The following is an 18,290-nucleotide window of genomic DNA, read 5'->3' on the forward strand; positions in this document are numbered from 1 at the left end:
GATATATATCGAAATAGGTATTAGACGCGATAAAAATAGTTTCCATGTCATTTTAGCAGATTAATGGCAACTGTATTCAGGGTGTGCGGGAAAGCCACTTTAGTTTTTTGTTGTTGTTGTTGTTGTTGTTGTTGTTGTTGTTGTTGTCTTAGTAAATAATTGTATTACTGACTTGCCCACATTTTCCGCCAAGGGTATAGCTGTCTGAACAGATTCGTCTTTATCAATCTTGATGAATCTTGGTCAATCAGTATTAGATACACTCGCATCTTGAGTTCTTCTCAAGGGATCAGCAGATACAGGAAACACGCCCTTCTAGCATTGGTACGTTGATCAGAGACCATATACCCATTGTGCGATTCCATGTTGAAAGAGTCTGAAGTGTCGTAAAATATACCACATTGTCGCCCATTTACCGGAAAGCGCCGTGGAAGTCCGAACCGGGCGTCATGTGATAAAAGATGGCGGCGCCCATACACTATCACGTTTGAGGCGCAACCTGTAAACAAATAAAACAGGAAGAGTATAAACAAACGAAAAACATTAAATCAAAACCATGGCGGACGATAAAGAAGAGGTATGTTGTCACAAAGTGAAGAGTTTCACGTAGTAATAATATTTACACAGATCCGACTTCCACTCCATATGCATACATGTTCGTTTCCAGTTACCAGTCAATGTATGAAATATTTCAACAGATGGCATCAGCTAGGCATGTTATATCGAGGTACCCAATCAATACACAAAACATACAAGAATACATAAGTACGAAGCATATTAGAACGTCCGTAGTTACCGGGATACCTGTAACTTGAAGTTACAACCACTGACAACACAGGTCACTTGTGGAAAGAAATCATGGTTTTACCTCTCATGTTTGACTAAATGGCGTTAATGGCAATATTTAGACAAATGAATTGAAAGCGAAGTTAGCCAATAAGTGCCACAGATAAAATTATTAAGATATGTATTATCCATGAAGTACCAAACAGCTGTGTCTATGTTGTCGAAAAATCAGATTGACACTTTTTACTTTGTGTAAAGTATCCAATTACATCTTATGCATAGTAAATGCTGGATCAATCACTGCACTAAGAATGAACCTGTACTTAAGATACTTTTTAGTAATGTTCATTATCATGCTTTTTGCTGTATCATGCTTATTGCTGTTTGTATTTTCATAATTCTTTTGATGGACAAAATAGTAAATGACACATACACATTCAGTTCAGTTAGGTTTATTTCTGAGGTGAAGTAATCTGTCTATAGCCACATCAGGGTTTGCTTAAATATCAGCAGATGAGGGGAGACTCAAGAAGGGGGTGGATTACTTGTTTTCGGACCAGGGTTTACTACGCTGTAACAAGCTTTATTACCAACCACTGACATTGTGAATATTTACATGATGCAGAGTCTTTAAGATTAAGTGAATAGGCCTTCAGCAAACCATGCTTGCCATAAAAGGGCCCATATGCTTGTCATAACAGGCGACTAACGGGTGTGGTCAGGTTTGCTGACTTGGTTGGCACATGTCATCAGTTCCCAATGGTGCACATCGATGCTCATGCTGTTGATCACTGGATTGTCTGGTCCAGACTCAATTATTTGCAGACCACCACCATATAGCTGGAATATTGCTGTGTGCGGCTTAAAACTAATCTCACTCACTGAGAGAAACAATAGCAAAGTACTGTCACATGTCATTAATATGCCGAGTGCAATGACAATCACCACTGACCACATTGCTGTCAAATTGAGTATAGAAACATGTTTACTTTTTGTGCTGAGACGGTGAGATCATTTTGCTTCATGTTTCAGAGAAAAGAAGAATACAAACTGGAGAAGTTTTCTGAATTAAGATTTGAAGTGGAATCCAAAGCAAATGTGTACCTAGAGGTAATTAGGTGATCAGTACAAAACTACAATGTCATATTAGCAATAGACCTTTTATATAAGCTGCTTTAGCCCACTGGTTTTGATTGATCGTCACTCTATACTTGTTTGATTCCTTGTGTGGGAACAGTGTGTGAAGATCATTTCTGGTGTCCCTCACCATGATAACATTGATATTGCTGGAATATCACTGCATGCAGCATGACCCCATACACACTCACTGTAATGTGGAATTGTCATATACAGTGTCAAACCTTTAGACGGCAGCATCTAGCCACAAGAGATCCCCATTATCAACTCCTAGAACATTTTATAAGTAGTCTTTAAAAATTCCTTCTACTCAGGCTTACCAGTTGCATAACAATACATATTTTGTTGTGTATATCACAGATATATTGCAGAACTAACAGGGAAAACAAGGAAAAGTTACATTTAGTAAATAAGTAATTTTTATCAAATAGTTTTAATTTCATCAACATTTGAACAAAAAAGTTATTTTTTCTCTACTGCTTGATATCAATTTTCAAAGAGTATGTTTCACTTGAGTATTAAACATTGTTTGGTGATAACCCTCATTAACATGAACAATATTATCTTTGCTTGTTACTTATGTAGGTAATGCATGTATTGGGGGATGAAGGGGAGATAATTCTTGTTTGTTTGAAAACGTCCCTCTGTTTGTGAATTTACCTGTTGAACAACCAAAGAGAAGTGTGCTCACAAATATACATGTATGTGTTTCATCTAGTTATCTGTTGTGTGTTAAGGGTTTGTTCTTAATTTATTGCTAGGGGGTGATGATGAGTTTTGTGTAGAAGCATGCACAATGTAAATGACATCTCCCCCATAAAATGTCTGCATCAAGTAAGTGACCCTTTGTGTACAAAATTGATCATCCTCCCCCTACCTTCTCAGACTGAAACTGGCGACCCTCCTTAAATTAAAATCATCATCTTTGACAATAGTAAAGGATACTGCTTCATTATTATAATAAGAAGTTTGGATTTCCGTCTAGTCTGCTCTTTGTATAACGCTCATAGTGTTTCCTCCAGACCACAAAAAGGGCAGGGTGAAGTTTCTACAGAAAAGGGCACCCTAGTTTGAAAAGGGCACAAACCACAATAAAACCAAAACAAAATGATCAGATTGAGCCTCATGTGTTTTTAACCTACAGTCCCCTTTGCTTTTTTCTCAGGAAGCATTTCACAACAGCTTCCAAGTTGGTGTCATTGTGGCTGTCAGTGTTTAGGCTGATCGTAAGATGCTTGTTAGAGTTGCTGACTTTCAGTCTTTTCCTGTGCTCCGTCACAACTAGCAAGTATGGGGCAGGGTGCAGTAAAAGGGGGCAGAGCGCCAGAAGAAAAGGGCAGGGCGCCAGAAGAAAAGGGCAGGGCGCAGCGCCCTTCTAAAACGCTCTGGAGGAAACACTAGCAAACAGCATGTCAGTGAATGTTGATGTTTTGTGTTTCAGCTGTGCAATGGAATGGCAGAGGTGTTTGGTACCGAATTAGCCAAAAATAAGCGCTACGTGTTCCAAGCTGGTTCCAAAGTGGCCGTGTTTACTTGGCATGGCTGCACCATTAAAATATCCTTTCACCATACTTGGATACTCTCTGAGAATGTCTGAACACAAAATGATAAATGGTTGATGATGAGTATCTCTATCACTGATTCTTTCTGTCTGAGATGTTAGGTATATAAGTAAGCGGTTGAATAGTATAACCCACACAAACATGGATACATATGCAAGCACATTCCCTATCACATTAGTCACAACCCATGCTTGTCTGAAAAAGCAAATTACAAGATCAGGTGGTAGGTCAGTGCTCATGCCACTGATCACTATTATTGGTTTGTATTACGAGGGGGGATGCTCATTAAATGAAACACCAAGGACAAGTGGAGTTAACGCTCATCATGTACCACACATGCATTTGTTTCATTGTTCCAACTACTGCGCTTACACCCTTGGATTAAACACTAAATATAATGATTATTATTATATATAATGTTTATTAACCAACTTTTTCCTAAGATAAATAAAATTCTTAGATTTAAATGTTCAAGCGGCATAGGTAAAATCATGAGGACTGGGAATCTTAATTTCACTTTATTTCATTTAATGTCTTGTTTAAAGTGAAATTTATTGTTATGTTTTCAATGCAAATGGACCATAAGTGATATAAGTATTTTACTTAAATTTCGTTACCGACATAGTACCAGGTTTATACAACATTGGCCTTGACCTTGTTACCTCAGTGGCAAGACAGAAGTTGCATATGTTTCCAAGGAAACGCCCATGGTAATGTATGTCAATACTCACGCAGCACTGGAACAGATGAGGGAAAAGGCTGATGCGGAAAATTCACGTGGGCCGAGGGTAAGTTATCAGCATCCGTGGGAACTGTGCTGTATGTCATTATATATGATGATACATATTTCATCTATTGGTAAATTTTTAACATCGATTCTCTATTGATGTAAATTGGTTATTATTGTCATTAGATTAATTAGTCACTACCACTGAATTGTTTAATTATTTTCCTCTTTGTTTTCATGTAGTTTTATGTGTGATCTTCAAAGACATTTGTGTGTTTTTGTATTGATACATCAACTCATGTTAAAGTACTTGAGTTATGACATGGTGTATTACAATGCACAAAATGTTTGGTGAATTCCTGGATCACTAATAATGGGAACATCAACATGAACTCGCGATACAATACTCAAGTTGTGTCAACATGCACAACGTGTTGGGTGAATTGCTGCACCATGAACATCAACATGATCTCGCGATACAATACTCAAGTTGTTTCAACATGCACAACGTGTTGGGTGAATTGCTGCACCATGAACATCAACATGAACTCGCGATACAATACTCAAGTTGTGTCAACGTGCACAACGTGTTGGGTGAATTGCTGTACCATGAACATCAACATGAACTCGCGATACAATACTCAAGTTGTGTCAACATGCACAACGTGTTGGGTGAATTGCTGCACCATGAACATCAACATGAACTCGCGATACAATACTCAAGTTGTGTCAACGTGCACAACGTGTTGGGTGAATTGCTGCACCATGAACATCAACATGAACTCACGATACAATACTCAAGTTGTGTCAACATGCACAACATGTTGGGTGAATTGCTGCACCATGAACATCAACATGATCTCACGATTCAATACTCGAGTTGTGTCAACATGCACAACGTGTTGGGTGAATTGCTGCACCATGAACATCAACATGAACTCACGATACAATACTCGAGTTGTGTCAACATGCACAACGTGTTGGGTGAATTGCTGCACCATGAACATCAACATGAACTCGCGATACAATACTCGAGTTGTGTCAACATGCACAATGTGTTGGGTGAATTGCTGCACCATGAACATCAACATGAACTCACGATACAATACTCCAGTTGTGTCAACATGCACAACGTGTTGGGTGAATTGCTGCACCATGAACATCAACATGAACTCGCGATACAATACTCGAGTTGTGTCAACATGCACAACGTGTTGGGTGAATTGCTGCACCATGAACATCAACATGAACTCGCGATACAATACTCGAGTTGTGTCAACATGCACAACGTGTTGGGTGAATTGCTGCACCATGAACATCAACATGAACTCACGATACAATACTCAAGTTGTGTCAACATGCACAACGTGTTGGGTGAATTGCTGCACCATGAACATCAACATGATCTCACGATACAATACTCGAGTTGTGTCAACATGCACAACGTGTTGGGTGAATTGCTGCACCATGAACATCAACATGATCTCACGATACAATAGTCAAGTTGTGTCAACATGCACAACATGTTGGGTGAATTGCTGCACCATGAACATCAACATGAACTCGCGATACAATACTCGAGTTGTGTCAACATGCACAACGTGTTGGGTGAATTGCTGCACCATGAACATCAACATGAACTCGCGATACAATACTCGAGTTGTGTCAACATGCACAACGTGTTGGGTGAATTGCTGCACCATGAACATCAACATGAACTCGCGATACAATACTCAAGTTGTGTCAACATGCACAACGTGTTGGGTGAATTGCTGCACCATGAACATCAACATGAACTCGCGATACAATACTCGAGTTGTGTCAACATGCACAACGTGTTGGGTGAATTGCTGCACCATGAACATCAACATGAACTCGCGATACAATACTCGAGTTGTGTCAACATGCACAACGTGTTGGGTGAATTGCTTCACCATGAACATCAACATGAACTCACGATACAATACTCGAGTTGTGTCAACATGCACAACGTGTTGGGTGAATTGCTGCACCATGAACATCAACATGAACTCACGATACAATACTCGAGTTGTGTCAACATGCACAACGTGTTGGGTGAATTGCTGCACCATGAACATCAACATGATCTCACGATACAATACTCAAGTTGTGTCAACATGCACAACGTGTTGGGTGAATTGCTGCACCATGAACATCAACATGATCTCACGATACAATACTCGAGTTGTGTCAACATGCACAACGTGTTGGGTGAATTGCTGCACCATGAACATCAACATGATCTCACGATACAATACTCAAGTTGTGTCAACATGCACAACATGTTGGGTGAATTGCTGCACCATGAACATCAACATGATCTCGCGATACAATGCTCGATTTGTGTCACAATGCACATGTTTGGTGAATTGCTTCACCACAAATGTCACCATGAAAATCACGATACAATAATAAGATTGAAGCACAGACTGTCATGATACATGTTACGTATGTTGATATTTGCCACTGATGTCAGCACATTTGTACAGGTGCTTGTTGTGGGCCCAACTGACGTGGGTAAGAGCACGCTGTGTCGCCTCCTCTGCAACTATGCCGTGCGACTTGGACGCGCTCCGGTACTGGCAGATCTGGACGTTGGTCAGGTAAATACTCATCAGTAGAGGACGTAACGTGTACTCGAGACGGTCGCCCATTACATGTACAAGTGACTACCTGAGAGGGGGGTCACTCATACACGTGACTGCCGGATCACAGAGAGAGAAATACTGCATGTCACACAAAAACGCGTCTAAAAGTGTTATTTATGAAAATAATTAAACGAAATTTGCTACAGTTATTGACTGATGGTCAAGTTAGTGGAAAGAGGAAATTAAATTGTCAAAAAATGACAAAAATGTGCAAAATTTGAGCAAAAATTGACAATATTCAACAGAGAATTTCACCTATGTACATATTTTTCAGAAACTTACATTTAGTATTTTCTGAAAGCTCATTCATCATAGATTCATAATATATATGCAGCTTTCGATGCACACCAACGCACACGTGTTTGTTATTGTGTTGAAACATGTTTACTTTCTTTGAAACTGCGCGAACCGTCTCACGTAGAAGTGACTGGGTTAGCGTGTCATTAATGGGAGGTAACTGATGCCTGGCTAAATTGCTCAGTCGAAACATCCGTCTTGCGTCTTGGACTGTATGAAGCGTACGTAATATACATGGTGTCATTTTTCTTGCGTTACAACAAAGAGGATATGATAAATTAAAACAAAATCACAAATAACATTTTTTCATACGCTCATTTGCTCATGTTAAGTGGTCTAATATGTGTGTAAAAACAGTAAAGTTTGACGCTACTAGTAAGCAGTATTCAAGTTATATCATAACTGGGGGGATGTATGGGGTAGCCAAGTGGTTAAAGTTTTCACTCAACACATTGCTAAAATAGGCATAAAACTCAACTCACTTTCTTACTGAAGTAGTGTTTACCGCAAAACTTGTTCTGTTTTTTCAGAATCAGATTGGAATCCCAGGAACAATAGGTGAGTATTAAAAAACACACTGCACTAAGGCTAACCTGTCCCAAAGTCTCTGAACCACATTACATCTCTTCTGTTCAAACCTTTCTACAAAAATGTTTGTCTAGAGTAAGGCATATACTTAAGGTTATGAATGTTTTTCTGTAAATCACTTGGGCTGCAACAATTCACCCAAACCCTCGATTTGATACAATTTTTGATGTTGGACCCTTGATTCGACCATTTTCAGATTGACTCTTCATACAAGTAAGATTCTCCACAGTCTCTGGCCTGAGTGGATTTTGACTTGCCACAGGCTAGCAGGCCGGTGACTGTTTCGGACACAGACACGAACCACATTTTACCTTACAAAATTACATTCTGTTTCACTCAGATTCAAGTAACTACGTTTCATCAGTTGATGTCCACAGCTATCTTTCTTTGGTGTTCCAGGATACAGTTATAAGATGTTTGCCTCTCCAACTGCCACCAATCTTGACTCTTCTGAGACTCTTATGTGACTTACTGTAGTGACTTTGTGGCTAGAATGTTAGTGATTCGTTCACTAACAGGTGGCAAACTGTCCCCACTGTTGTAGGTGCCATCGTGGTTGAGCGGCCAGCTGATGTGGAGGAGGGGTTTTCAGAAGCAGCGCCTCTTTGTTTCCACTTCGGCCACAAGTCTCCAAGTGAGAATATCACACTCTTCAATCTCCTGGTGTCTCGGTTGGCAGATGTCATCAATCTCCGGTGTGAATCCAGCAACAAAGGTAAGCTAACCCCTCTTTTATGTCCATCATTGAACTGAAGTGAAGGTGATTCTCCAGACTGACGTAACTTGATCTAATAATTATAGTAACAATGAATATTTTAATAGCGTTGAATACTCCAGGCACTATGTGTCTGCCCTAAGCGTTTGCACAACACATTATTACTCGGGATAACCCAAGCGGTCTATGAGGTGATAAAAAGGTCATAGTCACTTGACTAAGTACCCATTTTCTGCTGGGTGAACAGAGTCACGTTTGAACAAACTTGCTTGCTTAAGGTGAGACCACATGTATCACATGTACATCATTGTGGGGTAGTACTTATGTCCCAGAAACTCTCAGGGTGCAGAACTCAGTCACCCATCCGAGGACTCTTTGTGCCCCAAATTGCTTAACTTCAACTAATTTGTGACCCGAGCACAATGAACAGGAAAACATGTGATTTATTGAGCTGCATCTAATCTGTCCAAAAATCTTTATAGCTTTGAATATTAGCCAGAATCAGTTCATCGGATCAATGCCAGTAGTATCACAAGCACCTCATGGTTACTGAATTTACTTGCAATTGATGAACATTTTAATTGTCTTCATGCTTGTTGCTTAATTTTCATTCTTAAACATCTGTATTATGTCGAGACAAACTCTGTCATGTTTGTTTCAGCCAATATAAGTGGTGTTATCATCAACACTGGTGGGTGGATACGGGGAGGAGGATATGAGTCGATAAAACAAGCTGCAGGAGCCTTTGAAGGTTCGAGTTCTGGCTTAATTGTTTCTCTGTTAGAGTGACAACATAACTGGTTCTCTTGTGCATTATATCTTCTTTTTTATATGCCAGAACTGTTAAGGAGAATTGATCTTCAGTAACCCTGCTTGTCATAAGAGACGACTAATGGGATCCGGTGGTCTGGCTCACTGACTTGGTTGACAAATGTCATCATATCCCAGTTGCACAGATTGATGCTAATGCAGTTGACGCAGTACACTTTATTGTGTGATCCAGACTTGATTATCTACAGACCACTGCCATATAGTTGGAATATTGATCAGTGCAGCGTAAAACTAAATCCACTAACTCTTTTATAGAATTATACTATCAGTATATATCCAGGACCTGTTCACAGTCTCCTCATCTGCATCTCAAAGTAGGCTTTCACCTTTAACTGATCGCATAGCTGCTTTTATTTGCATAATACTGGACCCATATGCCACCAAAACCTTATATTGTAAGTGGTGTCATAATCTGAACCTCCCTTGCCACCACATATTGTTAAAAGCAGCGTAAAAACATACTCACTCACTTACTCCCATGATTTGACTAAATACGTATTTGTGGAATGTCACATAATTCAGTGTAAAATTATACTCACTCTCATTATCTTAGTTATCTCCCTTATTTACCTACAGTTATCTCCCTTGTTTTTCCACAGTTGATGCTGTAATTGTGTTGGACCAGGAGCGGTTATATAACGAGATGAAGCGTGACATGCCTGAATTTGTCAAGGTCATCTTGCTGCCAAAGTCAGGAGGGGTCAGTTGCCAGTCAGTTTCATACGATGGTTAGAGCGTCCGCCTCCTTGGCGAAGTGCTTAAAGCCCAGAGAGCAGAAGTTCAAGGTTGAACCCTGGTCATGCCATACCAAAGACATTAAAATATGGTACTTGTTGATCCCTGTCTGGCGCTCAGTATTAATGGGTACACCAAGGACTGGACAGCTCAGAGTCAGTATAATGTGTCTGCGTGGGATATTCACGCTGAACTGTGGCATGCTATCTCAGTGAGCTAGCACTATGAAACCAGTTTAAGTCTGGGCTAGTACAAGCAGACACAGATACATGCATGCACGTCGTCATATGATGGATATATTCTTAACTATGACATTGAACCCCATTTCTCCTCATTTGCATCCAAGGACCAGTCTCCAATGTATTTAAGGCAGTTCTGCTTGAGGCTTCTAATGAGATCGGGTGGTCAGGCTCGCAGACTTGGTTGGTACATGTTGTCAGTTTCCAGTTGTGCAGATGGATGTTCTTCTATTGATCACTGGGTTGTCTGGTCCAGACTCGGTTATTTACAAACCACCATCATATAACTGGGATATTGCTGAGTCCGACGTAGAACTAAACTCTCTCACCATGTTTCCTGAAACATAAAATGAAAAATCAGCAAATATCACTCACTCACTCACTCTTTGGTCCTGTCTGTGTTATATAGACAGCATATCATGTGTAGTTGCATCCAGGGATCAGTGGCGTCCGTGTCCTTAATTGAGAATCGTTGCTTAGTGCTAAATGACGCGCTGTTATGTTGACGTGTCTGCTCCCTATGTTGAGTCAAACATTATTTTTTTGTATTGTATTGTCCTGATTGGAAGTCTTATTTTAGAGGTATATGCCGGTTTTATTTCTTGATATTGTGCTATTCAAGTCGGTCAAGTTAATGACAGGTTTTCATAATTTACCATAACTTACTATGTGTGTATGAAACACAATTATATGTGTTCGTGACAAGATTGCTGAAATAGTGCCTACATGACTTCAAATCTTGACTCAGGAACTCACGAACATTAGCAGAAAAACAGAAGTTAAACAGCATGATGACTGTTTATGTTCAGGTTAAATATATTCTCTATATTATTTTAATTACACCTGTGATTAAGGTAAGTCGTTATGAGTAGCAGTGTCAACTTCCCATTTCTACTCCCGTGGTAGGTTTAGATCAGTACATTCAGGTGAAGCTTACAAGTCATGTGACATTCCATGGATGCATTATGGGAATGTAAACTTTGCGAATGTTGCCATGTTACATATTGGAAAACATAATTTTCATGTTTCCATCAGTGATGTTAGTTGAGTGAAGCAACTGCATACCAAGAAACAGAATGTAGTGGAGTAGTTCAGTGTATGAGGCTGTATGCGGCAATGTGACGATGACATCTGTCATGTATCGTGACATTTGTTACATTGTGACTTAATGCATAAAAAATGTTCGATTACGAGGGGCAAACTAGAATGGCACAGTGACATTATTATTTGATAAAGTAACTAACATTAGCTCTTTGTTTTTTATACATTTACCCTACAGAATTTTATGTAATGTAAGTTAAATATTTGGCTACTACGTTTTAAGTCGAAATGTTTTTTGTTTCCCACATTAGGTAGTTGAGCGTTCAACACACGTGCGAGCCGAGAGCAGGGACGCCAAGGTGCGGGAATACTTCTACGGCATCAAGAATACACTGTACCCTCACACGTTTGAAGTCAAGTTTGCAGATGTCAAAATATTTAAGATTGGAGGTAATCAGAGAAATTGTGATTAGAACAGATTGCCAAAATATCTAAAGCACCATCTTGTCATGACATGGCTGCAGTATTGATGATGTGACAATAAATATCAACTCACTCACTCTAGAGTAACATGTTCCATCAAAAACCACCCACTTGTTTTCACTACTATATCTAATGTATCATTTCATGTGTTTGAATGTCTTCTTTTTACACAAAAGAGAAATGGCTCCCCTGTGTGGTGTAGCAAACGGTTTGCAGTTTGCAAGTACATAGTATAGAATGATCAATGATTACAGACTGCATTTAAGCCCAGTGCACAACCTGCATTCTTAATTTTCACATAAATAACAGAGATGCCAAGCCCAAATTATTGCAAATAGTAGTTTCATGGATCAAAATTAGTAGTTTGAACATAAAATTAGTAGTCAGCTAAAAACGTAATATCATAATGGACTCTGAGAAAGATGATATGACACTAATCAAGAGTAATGCTCTAATTTCACATACCTCAAACAGCAGATTTCCAAAATCTCAATATTACATTTCTTCTTGTCATCTGTTTTTTGGCAAAAAGGTATTTATTCAATGAAAATATGTGCTTTTGACTATAAAGCTGAATTTTAATGAAGATTCTTCACATTTCATTGAATTTATCATGCAGTCACACTGGCATAGTTCGAGGCTAAAATTCGTAGTGACTGTGACAAAATTGTACAAGCTGGCATCTCTGAAACAAGCAAAAACTACTTTATACCTATATGAACCTTTTAGTTTTCAGGGTTCAATATGCTTATGGGTGCTTAACTAAATGAAAAGACCCAGACGAAAAATTATCTTTTTATGTACTATTTCCCTCTGTAACTGCAGTGCAGCTCAAAGTATATTTGACACATCAACAAGTAAAAACCATTTTAAACCAGTATAAACCCTGTAGTTTTCTTAATCCAGTATACTTTAATATGACGCTTGAAGAAACAAAGACCCCATTGAGAGAGTTTATCTGTATACACTACCACATGGGTTGCAGTAATAAAATTATTAAAGCTAGGGTTCAGTAACACATGTAAAATCACTTGCCGTGATAAGTTTTTCACTATACTGACCAATTTTCGTGTTGATTTTCTAAACAAGCAACATAATTAATATTGGAAAGTACACTGGACTGGGACATTTGGCAGTGAGTACCATTAGCTTTGGTACAACTGAAATACTGTTAAAAGTTGAGCAAGTTCTGTAGATGTGTGGTGTTGATGATGTCACTGGAAATGTTGTGTGTGTTGCCAGCACCGCCCCTGCCCGAGTCGTGCCTCCCCCTGGGGATGAAGGCCCAGGACAACAAGACAAAGCTGGTGCCTTTGCTTCCCAGTGAGTTGTACCCTACACACTATCGTGATTTCTTCATCAGAATATGAGGGAATTTAGTGAGCAGCTGTGTTGATGTTTAAAACATTTCTTTGAATTAATATATATAAGTACATCACAATGTAGATTACTGTAATTTCCTACCATTAGATTGCTGTACATTCACCAGTTCTTTTTGTCCATTTCAGTCTCAGTTTCTAAGTTTATATTTTGCTGTGTTTCACTTCCCCCCTTGTTTCTGTCCACTGTGTCTCATTTCCCCCTTGTGTTTGTCCACTGTGTCTCATTTCCCCCTTGTGTCTGTCCACTGTGTCTCAGTTTCCCCTCGTGTCTCTCCGCTGTCTCAGTTGCTCCTTGTGTCCTCTAAGAATTAGGAATATGAGTCCCAGGGATCCTCAAATATAGGACTGAAGGTAAATCCCTGCCCTTGTGCCTGTCCACCGTGTCTCAGACCCCCCTTGTGCCTGTCCACCATGTCTCAGTTCCCCCTTGTGCCTGTCCACCGTGTCTCAGTTCCCCCTTGTGCCTGTTCACCTTTCTTTTTTAAACATATTTTGAATAACTGACATGGAAAATGCCCACATTATAAAAATAGGGTGAGTATTGGTAAATTTTACTACCCACTTATAACAGACACCATGGATGAAATACCCAGATTGCAAAACATTAATCTGGAGTTATGACTGTTCATGTGTCTCTGTGCACTTGCCTCTGTTCAGTTGTGTCTCAGTTCAGTTGTGTCTCTGTTGACTGGTCTCCTTTTACGTGTCTGTCTCCTTGTCACTCTATTCACCTGTCACTGTTCAACCATGTTGTATGTTACAGGTAACAACATCCTCCACCACGTCCTCAGTATCAACTCCTCCACCACCATCGATCAAAGCATGATTGAAGCAAACACTCTTGGGTTTATTGTTGTGTGAGTACATGGGGTGGCAAATAAGAGTCACCATGGAGCAGACCATGATTGAAGCAAACACTCTTGGGTTTATTGTTGTGTGAGTACATGGGGTGGCAAATAAGAGTCACCATGGAGCAGACCATGATTGAAGCAAACACTCTTGGGTTTGTAGTTGTGTGAGTACATGGGGTGGCAAATAAGAGTCACCATGGAGCAGACCATGATTGAAGCAAACACTCTTGGGTTTATAGTTGTGTGAGTACATGGGGTGGCAAATAAGAGTCACCATGGAGCAGACCATGATTGAAGCACACACTCTTGGGTTTATAGTTGTGTGAGTACATGGGGTGGCAAGTAAGAGTCACCATGGAGCAGACCATGACTGAAGCAAACACTCTGGAGTTTATAGTTGTGTGAGTACATGGGGTGGCAAATAAGAGTCACCATGGAGCAGACCATGATTGAAGCAAACACTCTTGGGTTTGTAGTTGTGTGAGTACATGGGGTGGCAAATAAGAGTCACCCAGCAGATTTTGGGCAAAGTGTTCCTACTTGAAGATCACAGTAAGGCTCTGCTAGTTATTTATCATAGGAGAGGGGAAGTGATCTCATAGCTGTATCATATTTTGTTTATGTAGCGTTTTTTCATGTCATTACCCCCTCTCAAACGTATCCTCATCACGTCTTTGTTTATATTGAGTTATGTGAAAACAGTGTTTCTGCTGGCATTGTTCGCAGCTGGACATTGTGACATGCTAGCATTTCAAATACAGGTCATTCTGAGTTTTACCACTGCAGTGAGCACGTTTTCTGCTCAAGACCTTACTCCCTATCAACCAATCAGAAATGTAGAGGGTATTGCAAGTGTGTCATTGTCGCTATTTTAACCTTTTTTCTTTCTAAAACTGATATGATTTGTTCGACAACACCTCAATGTCCTTGTGAATTAGTAATCTTTTACAAGGATAAATAAATTTGACCGAGGTAATCACAAAATTGATTTTAAAATTTGCCAGACCCAATGACTTTGTAACTTTGTAATGGTCAAAGTCCCCTATATAGCGGATAAGGGAAACACAGTGAAAATTTAGGCTTGTTTCACTGGAAAAACAGAATGCAGTTTGCGTCTCACACAAACACTGAATCATGAACCCAGTACGTCAGCCTGATGAATCCATTGTCTAACCAAGTGTTTGTGTTGTAGGACGTCAGTGAACATGGAGAAAGGGACGTTCAATGTGTTGTCTCCTGGTGCTCCACCACTACCCAACACCAACCTGTTTGTCATGGACATCCAGTTTATGGACATCAAGTGAAGTGTACCCATGGTCACAACATCAGCAAGTCCATCACTTAGCGACAACATAGTTCAGGGATGAGGGGCGGTCGAGTAGCCAGGTGGTTAAAGCATTGACTCGTCACTCCAAAGACACAGGTTCAAATCCCCACATGGGTACAATGTGTAAAGCCTATTTATGGTGTTCCCCGCCATGATATTGCTCGAATATTGATTAAAACAGCATAAAAACCAAAGTCAATCAGCCAGTCAGGGATGAGAATTTTCTGCAGATCCACAGACCTCTGAGGATTTGATCAATCTGGGGTCGTTGGTTCTGGCATGGGGACATGGGGCCCCCAACACCCACAGCTCCTATTCCTATTTTTTCACTCATACCCATTCTCATCCCTGATAGTTACTGACAGGTGTTTACAATACAGTCAGATACAGTGAGGTCATCAGACAACAATTAAACAATCAAACAAACAGTTGATTGAATTCTGGAGGACTTTGACTATGAAGATCCTAAATGATTTCAAGAATATCAACCTTGTGAGACTGTCTTAAAAGAGGAGAGTTATTATAACTCTATAGCTGAGAGCGTCAGTACAGTCAGCTGTCCATGTGTAAGGTCATCTGCTGATGACAGAACCCAGAACTCTCATCTGAATGTTGCGGAGATTCCTTGTGTGATGAGGACCATTTGGCTTAGCAACCACGTAACTGAACAAATCAATCTCCAGAAGTTATCAATGTTATGAAAATTAGTGCCAGAGATTTGGAGTAGTTAAGAAACCTTGAGATCCAGGATAAAAAGTCTTTTTATATTTCTCATTCATGCTGTTGAACATGTAAATATTGTGCTGTTATTGGGTGTATATATTTCATAAGGATCATGTCTTGAACAGACATCTGTAAAAAATCATTTTTTTTAACTATTGTACTATTTTTTAAATGATTGTTTGGAAAACCCAAGGATGGGAGGGGTGGGGTAGGAGGCTTGTGCAGAGTTGTGTCCCTTTGTTGGAGGATGGGTCAGTTCCATTATCATGTTCCTAGGTCATGGTTGAGGTTATAGGGACCCCAGCGGAAACGGCCAATGTAGAATTCAAGAAAACAGCCATCACTCAGGAGAAAACGGCCACCACTTCTAGAGAAAACAGCCTCTGTGGTTAGAGAAAACAGCCATTCTATAAAACAGAAGAATGCATGCATTCTATTTTACTTTTATTCATCCCTAAATCAATATCATAATAAGGAAGTAACAATGATACCGTGATCGTGCCAAAGTTTGATACTGTACATCTGCGTCATGCTTTATTTATCACTCCTCATTTGGTTGTTTCTGAACAAAGCAAAATGTATTATAATGCTACGTTTTTTTACATACTTTCTTGTTATTGATAATAACTATAATGATACGTGTACTAAAGAAATGTCTAGAATAAATAAGAACCATATCTACCAAATAACAATATTTCAATTCTTTCTCAAAGCGGGTGCTGTCTGTCATCACTGACATGACGGATTATTTCGGGTTTTCGCCTTCACTCGTCAACAATCAATTATTAAACATGTTATGGTGGCGGTGAAAGTATGTTTTCTCTCTCTCACGTCCGTCAGTACACAGGGAGTAGTTGGGTGATCTTGACCTGAATTTTAAGTCACACCTGCAATGTTGCAGTCATATCGTGTCTAAATAAAAGCAAGTTATAATTTCATGATAATTAAAGGTAGATTCCTCTTGGTGGTACTAAATATATGAATCATAATATTTGATGGTTTGTCAGCCACAATATCACAAAATTCTACACTCTTTAAAACATCAGTACTGTTAAGTATGTTTAATGTTATATTCAATGTAATCATTATGCCCAAACACATTTGTTTTATTGTGGAGCAGCATCGTCATTCATACAAAGGGATGCAAGCTAACCAGCAGCGTAGATAATGTCTTTTAGTGTGGATATCTCCAAAAGCTGAGGGTGGTCACCCGGAGAATGTGTTGTGATTTTTCAGACTTGCACTTGATCTTTGACATTTTAGGAACTTGATTGTACATGTATTATATATATTTTAGGTAAGGATGTTACCATCTGTTCGTCTCGTATGTAATGAGTATTAAAACATGTTGTTTGTTCATTGCCGATCTGTTACTGTATTCATACCATCTGAAAGGGAGCGAGTTTCTCTTTCTCATACAATAAAGCAATTAACGTGAAAATGGATTTGTTCTATTCAAAATACATGGCGACCATAACAATATAAGAATAAACTTTTCCAGTGGATTCATGATAGTGTCGCAATGCATAACAGTGAGTGAGTTTACTGTTAGGCTGCACTTGACAATATTCTAGCTATATGGCGGTGGTCTGTAAGTAATCGAGTCTGGACCTGACAGTCCAGTGATCAACATCATGAGCATCGATCTACGCTATTGGGAAACCCGTGACATTAGTCAACGAAGTCAGTCAGCCTGACCACGCCATTACGTTAGTCGCCTCACACGACAAGCATGGGTTACTGAAGATCAATATTCTAACCCGGACCTTCACGGGTTATTCTCTGCGGACAAATGACATTGATGAAATGATCGGGCGTAGATTGTATTGGTGATCCTTCGCGTATGCTCTCCCAGATTGTGGTCCATCGTGTACGTCTTATACAATCAGTTGTTAAACGCAAACACATCTGTCTTCTGAACAAGGGAAAGGTATAACCAGAGCTCCAGATGAGGCGCGCGTTTACGCATTTTTCTCAATAAAAATCACATTTACTCCATACAAATCTGGGAGAGCAAACAAGGCGTAAGAATCACTTAAAACCCAATTGGTCTATTATAATTGCGTACTTTACTCAAATGGCTAAGTTGGCGTGCGTATGATTCGTCGTGGCTCAGAAAGTCTACAACAGCATTAGCTGATGGTAATCGATGCTTATATAAACATATACTGTTATAGCCGAAGCCACTGTCCAGGTT

At 39.6% G+C, this 18,290-nt stretch overlaps 1 protein-coding gene across 1 annotated transcript; it reads left to right on the forward strand.

Annotated features, from left to right (window-relative positions):
- The first annotated feature begins 431 nt into the window (after positions 1 to 431).
- Positions 432 to 17,534, forward strand: LOC137255854 (polyribonucleotide 5'-hydroxyl-kinase Clp1-like). The gene is made up of 13 exons (XM_067793428.1): positions 432 to 577; positions 1,819 to 1,896; positions 3,365 to 3,478; positions 4,148 to 4,273; positions 6,723 to 6,836; positions 7,709 to 7,736; positions 8,311 to 8,481; positions 9,143 to 9,232; positions 9,912 to 10,012; positions 11,639 to 11,777; positions 13,053 to 13,133; positions 13,956 to 14,049; positions 15,236 to 17,534. The coding sequence occupies exons 1-13, from the start codon at positions 557 to 559 to the stop codon at positions 15,345 to 15,347; spliced, it is 1,269 nt and encodes a 422-aa protein (XP_067649529.1). The 5' UTR covers positions 432 to 556; the 3' UTR covers positions 15,348 to 17,534.
- The last annotated feature ends 756 nt before the right edge of the window (positions 17,535 to 18,290 follow it).

This window comes from Haliotis asinina, chromosome 11 (assembly GCF_037392515.1).
Source record: "Haliotis asinina isolate JCU_RB_2024 chromosome 11, JCU_Hal_asi_v2, whole genome shotgun sequence".
Taxonomy (NCBI): domain Eukaryota; kingdom Metazoa; phylum Mollusca; class Gastropoda; order Lepetellida; family Haliotidae; genus Haliotis; species Haliotis asinina.

Coding starts and splice junctions, on each gene's coding strand:
- LOC137255854 (XM_067793428.1), top strand. CDS start 557: ATGGCGGACGATAAAGAAGAG. Junction 1,897..3,364: donor AAGCAAATGTGTACCTAGAG/GTAATTAGGTGA, acceptor TTTGTGTTTCAG/CTGTGCAATGGAATGGCAGA. Junction 13,134..13,955: donor GCTGGTGCCTTTGCTTCCCA/GTGAGTTGTACC, acceptor TGTATGTTACAG/GTAACAACATCCTCCACCAC.